This window comes from Rhinolophus sinicus, chromosome 1, assembly GCF_057876585.1.
Source record: "Rhinolophus sinicus isolate RSI-liver-muscle chromosome 1, RSI-T2T, whole genome shotgun sequence".
Lineage (NCBI taxonomy): Eukaryota > Metazoa > Chordata > Mammalia > Chiroptera > Rhinolophidae > Rhinolophus > Rhinolophus sinicus.
This window is the reverse complement of record NC_142501.1, coordinates 7,808,652-7,824,948: the sequence shown is the minus strand read 5'-3', so window position 1 is coordinate 7,824,948 and position 16,297 is coordinate 7,808,652. Positions and strand designations below refer to the sequence as shown.

The 16,297-nt window shown below is 48.5% G+C and overlaps 1 protein-coding gene across 5 annotated transcripts in view; it reads right to left on the bottom strand.

The window, feature by feature from the left end:
* Positions 1–16,297, bottom strand: part of TCF20 (transcription factor 20) — a 161,612-nt gene that overhangs the window by 35,366 nt on the left and 109,949 nt on the right. For all 5 annotated transcript variants that reach the window (XM_088796156.1, XM_074326485.2, XM_088796157.1 and 2 more), the window contains one exon: positions 8,751–14,411. In XM_088796156.1, coding sequence (XP_088652282.1) covers positions 8,751–14,411 — 5,661 coding nt within the window. Of the gene's footprint in view, positions 1–8,750; positions 14,412–16,297 lie in introns of those variants that run through there.

Sequence of the window (16,297 nt, the reverse complement as noted above, 5' to 3'; positions counted from 1 at the left end):
GGAACAATAGCAATATCACCAATATAAAAAATGAAGTCAAGAAATAAATTAATATTTAAAGACTATTCTATGTCATTGAGACTCTAGTAGAACAGGGGCTCACATGTATGTGTGGGTGATCATAGCTCTCTATGATCTTTCTTGGTAAAGCCACCAGAAAATGCCCATCAAAAACCACAAAATGGTTTTTGATGTAGTAGTTCAGTATCTGGAAAACTGTCCCCAAATAAAACGCCATGACTAAAAATGTTTACTGTTGCCTAAAAGATAGTATGTGAACTGGAGACCTCAATGTCCAACAACGCAGGAGTCCCTGCATAAATTACGTTACATCCGTACTAAAACAAAAACCCACAGATTAGTATGAAAATTGAAATTACAAAATTAAGTGAAAAGAAGAATGCAGAGACTTGTATCTATAGCGTAACGGTGGAGACCTCAGTCTAATGGCAAGGACCACCGCAGAGGGTTGGTTTGAGGTTTAATGTGAGAATTCGTGGCTAGTGCTCTGAAAGCACTCAGTACATCTGGCAATCATTACTACACTCCTGTTATACCTAGCAGGACAAGCCCATGGACAAAATCTAGAAAAGAGGCAAATTTGTTGGGTTATCAGGACTGTGACTGACCGACGACATGAATACACTGTTATTATTTCCCTCCGTAAATATCTGAAATGCCTTCATAAAAGGTATTTCCTAGGACAGCGCCCCGGGGCCGTTCTGTCCCGCACTCTCTTCCTGTGCCCTTCCCAACGTTTCCTGCTGCTTCCTGTGATTGGAGCTGTCTCAGGCCTTCAGAAGGTAGGTGTCCACCCACAGTGACACTCTTCACCTCAGAGCTCAATCTCTGAGTAAAGTGCATGCACTTTGTCTCAATTCAACACCCAAAGGCCTTAAGCTACGTTCTGGAACTCTGAGGAAATGGGCTGCTATTGTGTACAAGTTTGTTTCCAGGCCCATAAAAGTAATGTTTCATATTAGCTTCCTTCTCACTGTAATTAAATGCAATTTGGTATTCTACTGTATTGTCAATAATGTATCTTGAAAAAATTATTAGAAAACCAAAAACAACAAATTACCCTTTCTGACCCCCAATCGTAATTTAGGCAATAATTATAATGGTAGCTTAATTTCTTTGATACCTTTTCAGGGTTCTCTATGTGGGATTTCATTTTTAAAAACATGACACAGATCTCATGATTTCCTATCTCACCCCACCTCACCCCCGCCCAGGCTTTTTGGCAACTTGGATTTAAAAGTTCACCAGTTTTACATCTATTCAAAAAGCCAAATAAAATCAAGCAGTCCTTATTAAAAAACATTGCACTAGAGACCTAAAGTGTTGACTGATATGAACACGGGTACTAGGCTTTCCTCGCTAGTATTTCTTCTTCACGCTACACAGGAGCCACCAACGCAATGTCTCCCATCTCTTCCTCAGTCCCGTCTTGTGCCGCTGAGGTCTTAGCAACGCCACCCCTCCCACTCACTGACTTGCTTGCTGAGCTGGAAGCCTCAGCTTCATTCCTCACTTTCCTTTACCTGCCACATCTGATCAGTTTCTAAATTCCATCAGCTTTAGATTCCAAAATGTCTGCACTGTCTGTCCACTCCTGGTGCCCTTTCCTACCACTTCCTCTGCCTTTATCAGCTCTTGTACAAATTCATGACAACGCCTCTCAACCGGCCGGCTTGCTTCTCATCTCTCCCTACGTCTTTCCTGAGTTTCTTTTATAAAACACATCCGATCCTGTGATTTCTACATGCTTCGAATTCACTAGTGGTTTCGCACTGCCCATAAATTCAAGGCTAACTCCTTGGACTGCAACACAGCCCTCTCACGTCCCCATTTGCCATGTATATTAACCGTTTGGGGGAGAGGTGGAGCGTGGTTGCTCTGAACCATTCCATGAATTCATTATTTTGGATCTCAGAGTGCTGACCTGCCAACAATGTTTATTTAGAAAAACAACTTTATTACTGGGTAGCTCTTTACTTTGGCCTTAAGTCATACTATCAAAAATTTACAACACACAAGAATACTAATGCTTTCCTTAATGTGCAAGGCAGATTTTATGTATTCCCTTCCTTTTGCCTCCTCTCCTTTGAAGAATCTAATTCCTGAGAGTGTCCGTGTGGGCTATTTCCTAAGACCGTAATTAACACTGCACCTTAAATACCACACGCCCTGCTCCCCTAAAACTCGAGTTTCCCACAAGAGGAAGTGAGGAGACAATGTTTGTTTCATATGTAGCCCAAGTTCCCCATCCGAGCAGGTAAGTTCTGGACACTCCTGGAAGAAGCACTGATGGTGCCGGAACAGAATGACACCCCAAGTACAGCTTACTGGGGAGCAGGACCAGTCCTCACTAAAACAACCGCCCGTGGCTCTAAGGCAGGCAGCAGCCCACAGGCTGGCCAAACACTTCCCTCGTTTCATCCTCATGCCGACCTTCTTCACAGTACATGCTACTGGTTTCCAGACTCATAGTCGAGGAAGGTGAAACACAGAGGTTAAGTGACTTGAGCACGTGACCAGCTAGGACACGGGGGTGCCCAAGCAGTATGACTCCAGGGCTCTCACTCGCCCCCGCCCTACCCCAAAACTGCTGAGCAGGTAAAGGCAGCCAGGTGAGGAGAACGTCTGCGGGCAACTATTGATGAAGCGGACCGGATTTTCCCTTAGCGGACTTGACAGACAGGAAGATGGGGAGAAACTGGTCTGCAGCTGCCAGCCCTCAGGGTCCTGAAAAAATGGCCTTAGGTTGGGGCTTGCGTTTTGGATTAAGTGTGCCTCCTGGAAAATTTGAGGCCTGCCTGGAACTGCGTGGGGCAAGGTGCTGCTCCCCCATGAGTCATACAAACCTTCCTGACCAAGTCCTGACCAGTGCTTCTCACACGCCAGCTGTGGGACGTGGGCCAAGGCTCACTCCCCCATGAAGTGAGCTCAACTTCCGGGTCTTATAGGTTTTCTAGCAAGGACCCAGATGATGGCTGGACTGAAATGAATACCTGCTTTTACATGCTCTTTCACCCTGTTATCTCTTTTAACACATTAGCAATACTGGTTTACATCTCAGGAATGAATGATTTGGCCCAATAATATACAATGACCTGTCAATATTCTTGTTTACGGTCCTTTAGCATCTTTCAAAGAATAGTCTACCCCTTACAAGTTTTAATTTAAAACTGGGTGCAAAAATGCTTCTCTAAAAAAAATAAATAAATAGATTGTAGGAAAATTAAGAGTCTTTCAATTTGTCGCAATTTATTTTGTAAGGTAACATAAGCAATAAAATTCAAAACAGCAAGTTTCACATGCGATTGATTCCTTAGAATTTAGAAAAGCCAAATCCTAAAAGAAAATTAATCCTTTCTCCAGAAGTTTAGTTTCAAGGTCATCTCGTAGTGATTTAAAAAAAAAAAAAAAAGAGGGAGGGGCTAAGTGTTAAGAAAAGCAGGTAATAAAAATAATTTCACAACTTCCTGCTACACGCTAGGAGTGGCAGGAACAGAGATGACCAGGACTGGTGCGTGACGTGTAAGGCAGTGGACAGGCTGTGACAGAAGTGTGAGCTGTGCTAACAAGACCAAGTGACTGCCAGAGAGAGGGGGCTGCTGAGGGAGGGCGTGTAAGGAAGTGGAAAGAGGAGGGTGAGAGAGGAGAGAAAGGGAATGTGAGGGGGGGAGGGGAGTTGCAGTTCAGAGCAGAGACCAGGGGTGTATGGGCTACTGGCAGCATCCTTGCTGGGCTAACGTAAGGAGCACGCAGATGGGGGTGGCGGGGTAGGGAGCACCGAGGATAATGCCTTTCTTTTACAGATAACCGGAGAAGCTAACTGACCTGTTTTTAGCATTTTAACATGTAGTCACATTTGCATAATGTAGTGAATGTATTAACACTTTTACACTGTAAAATCAAGTTTTTTGTCACAATTTAAAGTAAATTAAGGAGGATGTTAGATTGGGAAAGATAAACTTTCGTCCATTAATTAAACTTGTATTTAAAATTTTAAATATAATCTTTAATATACTGATCCAAAAAAATTAACCTAAACCAGTTCTTGGGGTGAAAAAAGATGAAAATTTCCCCATGGAGGCTGTTAAGAATCTACTTAGAAGGGGTATTGTCACCTAGGTGGGGGGGGGGGGAAGGACGGGAAGAAGTGCAGCAGCCCCCCCACGTGTAGGGCAAAGCTGGGGTGTGCAGTCTCAAAGGACACACCCGAGATCCACGGCCACCTGATATGTCAGCCACCACAATCCTTAAGGCCTTCCCATTCCTAAAGGTATCAAACATGATTTTTACAGTTATGTGAATGCCTGTGTGGAAGCAATTACCTCTGTCACACCATCCACACCTGAGGTCACTGCGGATTCATCTATCCAGTGACACCAAGGTAACTAAGCGGAGGTCCAAGTTAGGTAACACCAAAGAGGGCTGCTGCGCAGAAATGGAGTGAGGCCCACGTTCAGAACAGGAAGGAGAGTGAAGGCCGTTTGTACAAGAATGTTCTAGTTTTCAGCTATTTTCAGTGTAGTGTGACACAGGGAGAGGAGCTACTGTCTCTTAAGGACTTCATATTATTTTGTTATAATAGCATGCTTGTCAAAACACCTGAGAAATATATAGGCCCAAATGGGTCTCTAATGAAATATATGTGGCTTTATCTCAACACGCTGGGATTGAGAGCATGCTTGTTAAGCAGACCAAAATTGAATGCATCTGCTAAAACCTAAGATAAAACTGGACTCCAAGTGACCTTGACAAATTGAAACATCATCTATCAAGTTAAATAAAAGAAGGCAAGTTAGTGTAATTTTAATTTGTTCTTGAGTACATTAAAAAAATAAAAGCTAGGCAAAACAGAAAAGGATCTTGTAGTCATGGTGGAACATCAGCTCAAAGAGCCAAGAAGCATCACTTTTTAAACCATTTTTAAAATGAACACATCACTGGGCTACACTACCTAAGCGTGTGTCACTGAAGTCAAGTCACCCTTTACTCTAAGGGTAATGGAATGGTATCTTCTCCCATCCTATCTCACTGGGTGGCTTTTGAGAATAAAACAGACATGCAAGTGTATTGAAAAATTAAATTCAATGCACAAAGCCAGCATTATATTCTGAAAGAAAGATGTAAAGTAAATAGGACCAAGGAAAGTTAGTATTTTTAAAGGGCACTGGCATAGTGAACGGGTACAATACAAGGAAATACGCTTAAAGCTGCAGTATGAGATTTATGTAAGATTGCTCATGAAACTAATATACCGTTACATGCCAGTGAAATCTCAATTAAAAAACAAAGACTGATCAATTGTTTGTGCTCTGAAACCTGTTATTAAAGGAGACAGATGTGGCCTCTGCGCCCTGACAGAGCTGTCAGAGTACCCAAATATCTAAGTTTAGAGCCTCTGCTACTATATAGAAGTATAGGGGACAAAAATACCTGCTTTTATACCTTTTACCTTTAAATAAAGCATCCCAACTTTTTACCCCTTAAAACATCTGATTCATTTGAAGCACTTTTGAAATAGCTGAGGCTGCAATTAATATTTTAGAAAACAAAAACTTTCAATGTTCTCTACCTAAAGTGCTTCATGTTACTTTAACCATTTAGTCAATGAAAGCTGTGGGGGGTGGGTTAAAGAGAAAGACTGATTTATCACGTTCAGTGGACTTGTTCCAACTATAACATTCTGGATTTTATTTTGGGACCAAAGCTGGCTAAATTGCAGTTAGCTAAGTTGTCACTTTCTGAAGACAGATTCCTGACGAGAAGTTTTACAAGGGAAGCCCACTGGGGACCAAACTTTCGGGGCTGGAGGGAACTGCATCCCGGGCATTCATTCCTGGCCCCTCCTCCTTTCTATAAACTAGACTGGGGCTGAGACAGGACCCAGACCTTTGCTGGCAGGACTTCGCCTGCTGACCTGACTCCTGGTTACCAATTATTGCTATACAATGTTCAAAAATTTATACATAAATATTACTCCGAGAGATGATCACAATAATCTAAGTTGAAATAAAGAAAACACTGGCATTTGGACAGGGAAACACACCAAAAAAGTAACAAATAACCAAAATAAACCAACCCACCAGATATTGTAACTTTTGGAGGAAAGTTGGCAAGCCGGCCATGAACTGGGGCAAGATATGATTCATGGGTTATTTACTGAGTGTTCAGAACTAGTTAAAGAGTTTCGTACTTTAGGGTCATAAACGATATATCACTTTAGAACTTTTGCATTTAAAAATGTCGCTGTATCTAAGAAGTAAATCTATTCAAACTTGGGGTTTGGGAATGACATTGATGACAGACACGGAAGGAAAGACCATGCGTGTGGGGGGGGGGGGCGTCTGAGTGGGAAAGGTAAGCTCCTGTGTGACTGCATTAGAATGTTCTGATTTAAAATATACAGAAACGTCACATGAGTCACATCTGACTATAGTTTATGAGTATCTCTTTTTATCAGACACTTATAAATTCTGGGGACAATGCAATGATAAAATACAGTGTTTTGGTGGGAGATGTAAAGGAGAGAGGACAGTACAAAGTGTACAAGTACTATGATTCTGGCTGATAAAATCCTTATTGACTATGATTGAAAGTCATCTGTACATTTGTCAAGTATGATCAGTTTTAAATATAAACTAATACAAAACGCTCTCATCTGCTTAAATATTATAGACCGAACATACATTTACACATCTGTTTCCTTTCCACAAAACTTGTAAGACAAATTTATGAAGCCATGAAGAATGGGAGAGGAAACAACACACAAACGATGTCCAAATTCTGGAAGCTGGAAATAGAAGAGAGTAAGCAATTCCGCAGACTGAAAGGAAGCAGAGAGGAAGGAATGAGCACAGTGGAGAAGCCACTAGAAATCCAGCCACTCTGTGGCACAGAGCCTGGGAAGGTACAGGTGTCTCGGAAGTAGGGGTGGGGAGGAGGGAAGATGTGGTCGGAAACCAGAGTATTAGCTCAGAGTTTGTGAGACGAGTTAGGTCCCTAACTCAGCCCAATTCAACCAGGTAACTGTCTCCCCAGAAGGATATTCACAGAGCAAAAAGCTCTTGAAAATACTAGAAGGGAAGATAAATGAAAGGTCAGATGATAAAGTTGAAGAAAGCACAGAGACAGTAGAACAAAGAGGCAGAGAGAGAGAACACAGAACAAGAGAGAAAGGATAAAGCCAGGGGATCAACCCAGGAGGTAAAATACACTGAATTAACAGGAATTCCAGAAAGATAGAACAGAGGGAAGGAAATTATCCAAGAAATAACACGACAAACTTCCCGAATTGAAACACAAGCGTTTACTGATGGAAGATCTCGCAGAGTAGCCAGAACAAATGAATGAAAAGACGGACTTCAAGGCCTATCACTTTGAGACGTCAGACACCGAGGGAACAAGACAAGCTCTTCAAAGCTTCCCGAGGAGAAGGTCAGAACACACAGAACGACTGACCAGGAGAACTCCAGTCCCCTCAACTGCAACACGAGAGGCCACAGGACAAGCCAGGAGCCATGACACCAAGACAGTGAGAGGAAATGATTTCAAATCTAGAATTCTATACCCAACCAACGCTCATGACTGTGGACAGACATTTCAGTAGATGAGATTGTGACGTATTTACTCCCACGACCCTTTCTCAGGAAACTGTACTCCATTAAGTGAGGGTCCCGACCAGCGAAGGTGAAGATAGGGGATTCAGGAAACAGTGTTCAATAGAGGGAAGAAGTAAATGATGATGATGGTGGTGAGTGCCCAGGATAACAGTTATGAAACAGACTTAAAGAATAAATATTCCGATTGGAAAGACTGAATTAGAAAGATGTGGTCCGAGAGAATAAAAAGCAAATAAAAACATGAATTAGTAACTCCAGAGAAATAAAAAGCTTTAGAAGAAAGGAAATATGACCATAGTATGCTTCATGAGTATTAAGAGTCAGATGTTGAAAATGGGAAAAAAGGGGCAGACGGGTGGCTCAGTTGGTTAGAGGGCGAGCTCTGGGCAACGGGGCTGCCGGTTCGATTCCCACATGGGCCAGTGAGCTGCGCTCTCCACAACTAGAATGAAGTCAATGAGCTGCCGCTCAGCTCCTGGGTGGCCAGATGGCTCAACTGGTTGGAGTGCAGGCTCTCAACCACAAGGTTGCTGGTTCGACTCCTCAACTCCTGCGAGGGATGGTGGGATGCGCCTGGCATCTGGCAACTAACAACAGCAACTGGACCTGAAGCTGAGCTGCGCCCTCCACAACTAAGACTGAAAGGACAACCACTTGACTTGGAAAAAGTCCTGGAAGTACACACTGTTCCCCAATAAAGTCCTGTTCCCCTTCCCCAATAAAATCTAAAAAAAAAAAAAAAAAAAAAAGGGAAGAAAGGATCCGTAAATAACACAAACAGCAGTAAAAGCTTATTGTTTAGAAACGGGAACCGGCAGAGGAATCAGGCATCCGGTCTGAGGAGGGGTGGAGCAGGGACGTGTGTCTTAATAAGCTGTATGGCACTAACAGGACTTTGTAACCCGTGGTCACGTATCACTGATAAAAATAAAAGGTAAACATTCCAATTTACTTCATTTTCTGCCCATCCTTTGGGCCTAGGAGCTTTAATCTGGAAGAATCACCAGGGCATACGTAAGCATAAAATAATAAGGCTGAAACAAGTAAAGGTGGGAGACACAGAACCAAAAAAAGAAAGAACACGAGCAGCCGGAACGGGACTCGTGTACTTACCATCTCTCGGGCTATTTCCAGCGCCTCCTGTAGGCCATAGAGCCTGCCACAGACCAGGTAGATTCCATTGGCCCAGAGAATACAACCCTCATGGACCCAAAATTCATTGCTGTCAAGAGGTAGTTCAGGGATTTGTAACTCCAGCTCGGGGCCACCTTCTGAAGTGGTGGGCACGGGGGGCTTTGAGTCCAAAACAGTCTTTTCGCTGCCGCCCTCCGTGGTTGCTTTTTTACAAGGGAGCCCCCGGGACAGGGACCGAGGGCCTCCGCCACAGTCTTCCGAGCGGTGTCGCCGCTTAAACCTGGGGTGGGCGGCCAGGCTCCTCTGCTCCTTCTGCTGCTGCTGCTCCTCCTCCTCCTCAGTGTCCGTCTTGGAGCCGTTGGAAGCGCTTTTGTGCCGTACCTTAACTTTGCTCTGCATTTCCGTGGCCCTCTTAGGGGGCGGGTTCTTCGGGAGAGTGGCTGCATAATCTTGGGGATAAAAGGGTCCAAAGAGGTCACCCATATTCCGGTAACTGGCCCACTTGCCACACAGACAGCAAACCAGGTGCCCCATGACAGAAGACTCTGTCACCACGGGTCCCTGCAGCATGAAGGACGAAGCTGGGAGCACCTTGCTTTCGGTGCTGCTGGGTGGAGGGGTTAGAGACCTCTGCCCCTTGCGGCCCCTCACCAATTTGGTCTGTTCTTCTTCTTCGGCGTTGATGATTGTACAAACGGCTCCAAGTTCACACTTATTGACTACGTGGATATAGGGGAAAAAGGACTTGTTCTTGGCGTCAGCTTTATCCAGTGGCTGGGTGGCGTACTTGAGTTTGATCTCGGGCTCCTGGGGCTCTACGATGGGGGCTGCTTGTTTGCTTTTCCGCTTCCTCGGCTGCGCCCCAGGCTTCCTTCTCTCCCTCCTTTGCCTCTGCTTTTTTGGCTTCGGCTCTCCATCCGCAGAACCTTCTGGTACCTGAGGGGGCGGAGGGGGTGGGGGCGGGGGCTGCTGTTTCTTTTGCTTATTCACACTACCTATGGGCCTCCCCTTCTTCTTTCCTGAAGGGAAATACCCCTTCGGGGGGAAGCCCTCCTGCTTGGGGGAAATCGTCACTGTGTCCGTCTCCTTCTCCTCAGCCTTGGGGTTGGCCTCAGGGGCCAGGGCGCCCGCTGGAGGTCCATTCTTGGAGTCAGGGAAGAGCAAGGCTGCTGCCCCACCCAGGGAACCATCTGGTCTCCCCTGGTTACCCCCAGGCTTCTGTGAGGTTGCCGACGTCACGGCACCAGGGGCTTCCTTTCCAGCAGCCACGGTGTCTGGGTGGGTCTCGGTCTTCACTTTGTCGTCCCCGCTGCCACGCCACTCCTCCGAAGACCTCGCAAGAGGCTTCTCCACAGTCACCTCCTGGCTTGCTGGACCGACCAGGTCAGACGCTGCGTCACCCTTCCTCTTCTCCATCTCGGCATCCGCAGCAGTAGCATCCCCGCCTTCGGGGGGGCCACTCTTCAAAGAAAGTATGTCGTCCAGGGTGACCGTGTCTCCCCCAGCCTCGGCGCTGTTCGAGGACGCACTCCTCCTAATATTGGGGGACGTGATCTTCTGAACGATCGCTTCCAATTTCAGGCCCCGACCTTTCCGTGGGGGCAGTATTTTGGTCTTAGCAGGGCCTGTGAGGGTAACAGCGGGGCAGTTTCTACTGTCTGGGCTTGGCAGGTCCTTGGCGGATTCCCTCTTAGGGATGGACTTGAAGTCCTGACTGTGAGAAAGATGGGCGTAGGAATTGAAGGCTTTGTCAGCGCCTTCTTTCGACGGGTGAAGGAGGCGTCCCTTAGCTTCAGTGCTGCTGTTCTTTACGTCCTGTGACTGTCTCTTGGTGGGAATGGGAGAGATGAAAGAACGGACGCGTCTCCTCATGATTAAGGGGTTTTGAGAAGAATGATCCTCCTGACCCGGCAGCCGCAGCATAATGTTACCAGGTTTGGATGACTGTGCGGCCTCAGCCAGGCCATGCCCATCGGTCTCGTGGGGCGGTCCATACCGTTTTTGATTGGACATTCCTGGAGGACCGCTGCTTTTGGCTGGAGAAGTCTGCCGGGAAAGGTCCCAACCGGATTCTTGTAACTTCTGCGAGCCGTGCTTCAATTCAATGCCTTTGTTAGACAGACCATCACTAGACATGAGGCAGCGCCCACCTTCCTGACCGCTGGGGTCATGGTAAGTCCCCATCGGTGGGCCATACATCATGCCATCTTTGTCATTTTTCAGAGGGCTCCGCACTCTGTCAAGAAACTGCTGCTGCCGTGGGCTCTTCCGTGGCCCCTCCTGCCTGTGCTGGGCCGCGGCGATTACTCCCTGAGCAGAACTGCTGCTCCAGTCTTTATATTCCTCTTGTTGCTGTTGGTACATCTGCCTCTTATAATGGAGCTGAGAATTCAAGCCTGCGTTGGGATCCCCATAAGCATGAGCTCGAGTGTTTGTGTGATAAGCAGAGGCCAAGCTCTCCGAGTTGGGAGAAAAGGGAGCATGTAAAGAACTCCTGTTGGCCCTCTCTGAAAAGGTCATGTGTGGGTTCATGTGGTGAGGGTCTCCCCCTGGGCCCCTGCTCCTCCCAGGAGACATCTTCAATTTCTCTGAAAAGTCATGGTACTGAGAAGGGGACCGACCCCTCATGCCCTCACGGACACCCACTCGGCCAGGAACCCGCCGCACTGGCGTGGGTCTGCTGTCCTGTGGGCCATAGTCTGAGATGGAATCATGGGCGGCTGCTCCGGGGCTGGCATGGCCTCGGTAAGACTCATGCTTGATGCTCGTGGGATGGCAGTGGTCTCCAGACTTCTTGTTGTTGAAACTAGCTTGGGATTTGGATTGTTCAAAGTCTTCCTCTTTTATCTGCCCGCTCTGAGATTTCAGCTTTGTTTCCATGGACACCAACCCACCTGGAAGAATGACCGACTGACTTAAACTGGGATTGAGACGTTCGTTCCTCCCAAGTCTGGTGTCGGCACCCATGTGTCCCAGTGAGTGAGCCCCCGGGTCCCTGACAATCTGTCTTAGTGGGGAAATATCACAGATCACTGATCTTCTTTCAGAGAGGGAACCCCCGGGCTCATGGGCTGATGACTGAGGCTCTATTTCAAACTTTCTGGGAATTGGATAGTCAGCCAAATTGATCTGTTTCATTTCGGGAGCTGCGCTGCTTGATTTCCTCTCCCAGGGGCCCCAGTGGGGGTTTTCTAATAGGGACCCAATGCTTTTGTTCAAAAGGCCCCTGCTAGCTAATTCATTGGTTTGACTAATTAAGACATTAGGCCTCGTGGCTCCCTCTAGGCCCCCAGCCATGCCCTGGTGCTCCTGAGTACTCCTCGAGTATCTCCTGTCCGGGTGATGGTGGTAACCCTGGAGCACTTCCTGCAGGAGGCTGGGGAACTTCTCATTTCTACCCTTTCGCTCCCCGTGGCCAGCGAAATCCCCCTTATCTTGGCCTGTAGGATACTGAGGAAAGCCGCCGACACTTCTTGGCACGGCCGGCCCGAAACTGTCTTTGTAACTATAGCGCAGGCTGCCGGGAGATTTGCTGGGTTCAGTTCTGCCTATAAAGCCAGGGCCCACGGCGGGGTGCCCGCTCTGGCCACTGCCCTCTCCGTTGTGGTTGGAGTTATTATCTCCACTCTTGTTTCCTTTGCCCCCTGCCCCTGGAGGCTCTGGCTGGGGAAGTGATGTGTGACTGGTTTCCTTGGCCCCGCCAGTGCTGGGTGGCCTTTGAGTGGCCGTGGGATCATCCTCCTGGGAGCCTTTATCTTGCCCACCAGGCTTTTCTACCCGGCTTGTCATGGCTTCCCGGGAGACAATCACCCCAACAGTCTTCTCGTTGACTTTTGGGTTGCCCTCGGATGACGATGGCGTGTCCTTAGCACCTGGCGAGGCGGCCTCTTCTCTGGCAGGACTGGCACTGAGTCTGGGGGCTTCGTTCTGAGAGCCTTGTGCTGGGGAGGAGCCGGCTTTCTCTGCGGCTCCACCCTTGTACGTGGTGTCAGAGCTGGTGCTCTGGCCACTCAGCTGCCTCACTCTCTCGCCTTGATCCTCAGAACTGCTGGAGCAGCCTCCATCCGGCGACTCTGCCACTGGGGACTTCAGCTGTTCTTCAGGCTGTGAGGAACCTTCAGAGTTTGTGCAGCTGTCTGCTTTCTTAGAAGAGGAGGAGGGCCTCTTGGAGGTCTTCTTCTGGGGTGTCAGGGCATCGGAGAGTAGCATGTGCTGGACAGTATTTGGGAGATTGGCCACCTGCGTACTCAGGGCACTCAAACTACTCAAGCCAGGGTCCGTCAGCCGCTTCTCCGGCACCCCCTCCAGTCCAAAGCCCTTGAAGCCTGCGGCGTGCGAGTTGGGGCTGGGCATCATGGACGGCGTGGGGCTGAGCTGCGGCATCAGCTGCAGGATTCTGTTTCTGGAGCCCACGGGCACACTGCCCTGCCCACACTGGAGGCTCTCCCCACTCTGCATAAGAGGGGACGGGGTGGAGCTACAGCTCGGAGACTGCACCACGGAGGCGGCGGGGGAGGGGTTGGAGATGGGGCTGAAGTTCTGGTGGAACTGCATGGGGGACCTCACGGGGACCTCAGGCTGGCTGTACTGGCCCACCTGGCTCTGCAGGGGCAGCTTGGTGGCAGCGTTGGTGTACTGCATCACGTGCTGAGGGGGAGGCTGCGGCTGCGGCTGCCCCTGCTGGGTCCCTTGGGGCATCTTTGCCTGTTCAAAATTTTTCATCGACTGAGGCTGATAACTGTAGTTCGACTGTGTCCCATACGCCTGTGCGTTCGAACCCACGCTGTGCCCTTCATACTGGGAACCGGCATTCACACTGTAACTGCCGTCGTAGCTCTGCCCGGACTGGCTGAAACGCTGCGGGGAAGGGAAGGAGGAGGAGGAGGAGGCAGCAGCAGAGGACTGGTAGTGCTGGCCAAACTGACCCACTCGCAACTGGTAACCAGTCGCAGAGGACGGCAGAGTCGAGGGCCGCTGCATGGGCTGCAGATGGGACGAGCCAGACGCTGGCTGGCCAGTGGCTTGGGGCAGAGGCTGATGGGACTGGTAAAGCTGTTGTCTCAGCTGCTGGACTTGCTGCTGCTGCTGGCTGGAAGCCTGCTGTTGGTACTGGGCGCTCCCCGGAGAGAAAGGCCCTGTGTAATCCTGCTGATAATGAGACACGCCCCCCAGGGCAGAGTGCTGTGCTTGAAACTGGCCCACGTGGCCCTCACTCCCGTACTGATTGCCAAAGCTGCTTCCCTGGGGAGGTCCGTAGCTCTGCACGGGCCCTGACGGCCGTCGCTGAGGCGGCTGTGGGGTGCCTGTGGCCACGGGGTCTTTGTTGCCTGCCATGTAGTAGAAGTCTCCAGCCTCTTTCCTGAAACCCTGGTAGCCTTGATGGCCAGAGGTCTCACTAGCCATGGCCGCCGCTGCTGCTGCTGTCCCTCGTCGCCCACCACTGCTGCCGCCACTGCCACCACTGCTGCCACCTGCACCCCCAAAATTCTGGAACATCTGGGCCTGGCGAGGGCTGAACTCTTCTATCCGGGACGAGCCGTGTACCTCCTGTGGGTAGCTCTGCTGGTTTCCGTGGTAACTGCTTTGCTCCCGGAAGGACTGCATACTGTTCAGCAGGACAGCAGCGGGCCAACTGCCCTCCTGGAAACGGAGAAAAGGGAGGAAAGTATGAGACACGCACCCTCAGCACAAACAGAATCAAGTCCAGATGACGGACGGGTGCAGCAATTCAGATGCCCACACAAAACTGACTGGCTCGAATTTCATCTCCGTTTCTTTCTTATCCTAGTCATTTCTGAAAATGCAAACATGCAGAGAAATGACGTAAAGAGGGAGGCAGGAGTCTACAGAAGTATCAAAAGAGACAGTCTAGGTAAAAACAAACAATACAGTAAAAACTTTGTTATTAGATAAATAAGCCCCTCCCCCCATTCAACTGGATGAACACATAGGGCTGTGTTACTACTGTCAATTACAGCAATTTTAAAATAAGTCTTCCAGTTACGGCGGCGGAGGGGTGAGAAGAACACTTCCATTTCTTTGCTATCATGTGTCAGACTGGTCACTGAACTAAGAGTCTCAAGGCTGAGGCAGTCACTCCACAGGCTGCCCCACTCCCGGACTCTAAGAAACGGACCGGCCTGAGAACGGAAGTCAGCCCCTTCTATCCAAACCCATGTTCCTCATCTTTACTATAATTATCAACTGCCTGTGATGACTGGCGACCCCAGGAGACTCAACTCTTATCACTGCAGGGATTCCTACTGCTACAGCCTCACAAACTTCAGGGTTAACCTCTGCTTGATACATAACTGTCCGAGGTACCCCCCTCAACCACCCAGCAACTCGCAGGGAAAGGGCTCGCAGCGGAAGCCAAAGGAGCAGTGACTATCCTTGAAGATGCTTTTTGGAGGGTTGCAAGATGTTCCAGCACCTCTAATCCCCATGTAGTTTTTTTTTTATTTCCCAATTGACTATTTGCAAATATTCGCAAAGTTACTGTTGGTCGTTACTATGAAAGAAGGAATTGAAACAGTCACTTTGCAGGGCAGCCAAAGATACAGAGGAAGATAGGAACTCATAAGCCTAGTTCTTACCTAGCCTCCTCCCAAAGTCATATTATTGGGTCAATACTTTGCACTACCTTTGCTAATGTAATTAGCACGTCATGTAATGCTCCTCTTAAATAGTTCATCAAGAGTGCATTTTTTATTTTGTCTTTTGCCTGGGCCTGTCTCCTCCTCAGAGTCAGAGATAAGTATGACAAGGCCAAACTGCTCCTAATAATTTTAAGATTGATTATTTCAAAAAGAAGTTATGAAACATATGGGCTAGGGTAAGTTAAGGCAAAAAGTTGATCTAAATGGCTTATGAAGCTAGTTTCTTAGTTCACGGTTGGGGTGGAGGGGCTGAAAATGGGGTCACCGGCAGGAAAGTCAGTGATCCCTTTAAAAGGTAAGTCGGGTTCTTTATGTCCAAGTCCTGAAGTGGCTCCCCACCTCATTCCAGGAGAAGCTGGTCTGGGGGGCCGGGACCCACCCCATTCCCTCTCTGACTTCCTGTTATCTCCTAGCTCCTGGGATAGACACTGGTATTTCTTCACAGGAACTTTGTTCTCACCAGCAATGTTCTTCCTCCATAACCGCAGGGCTTGCCCCTCTTCCTTCCTTCCAGTCCCTGGGCAAATGTCACCTGACTGGTAAGGCCTTCCCTGGCCATCCTATCAAAATCAGCTAACTTTATACCCTCATCCGGGCTTTCCCAATCTCCCTTCCCCCTGATTTCCTCACCAGCACTTAGTCCCAGCAGACACCGATATGCTTCTTGTGTACTGTCTGTCTCTCCCGCACTAGAATATAAACTTCCTAAAGGGCAAAGACTTTCAGCCTTGCTGTAATCCTGCCATCGAAACAGTGAGGAGCGTAGGGCGGGCAGGCATTCTCTGAACCAGAATGCTTTAGAGAACTAGGCTAGAACTTACATACGCACAGGTGGCGGTGTGACGAGAGAATGGCAGAAGCGAAAAC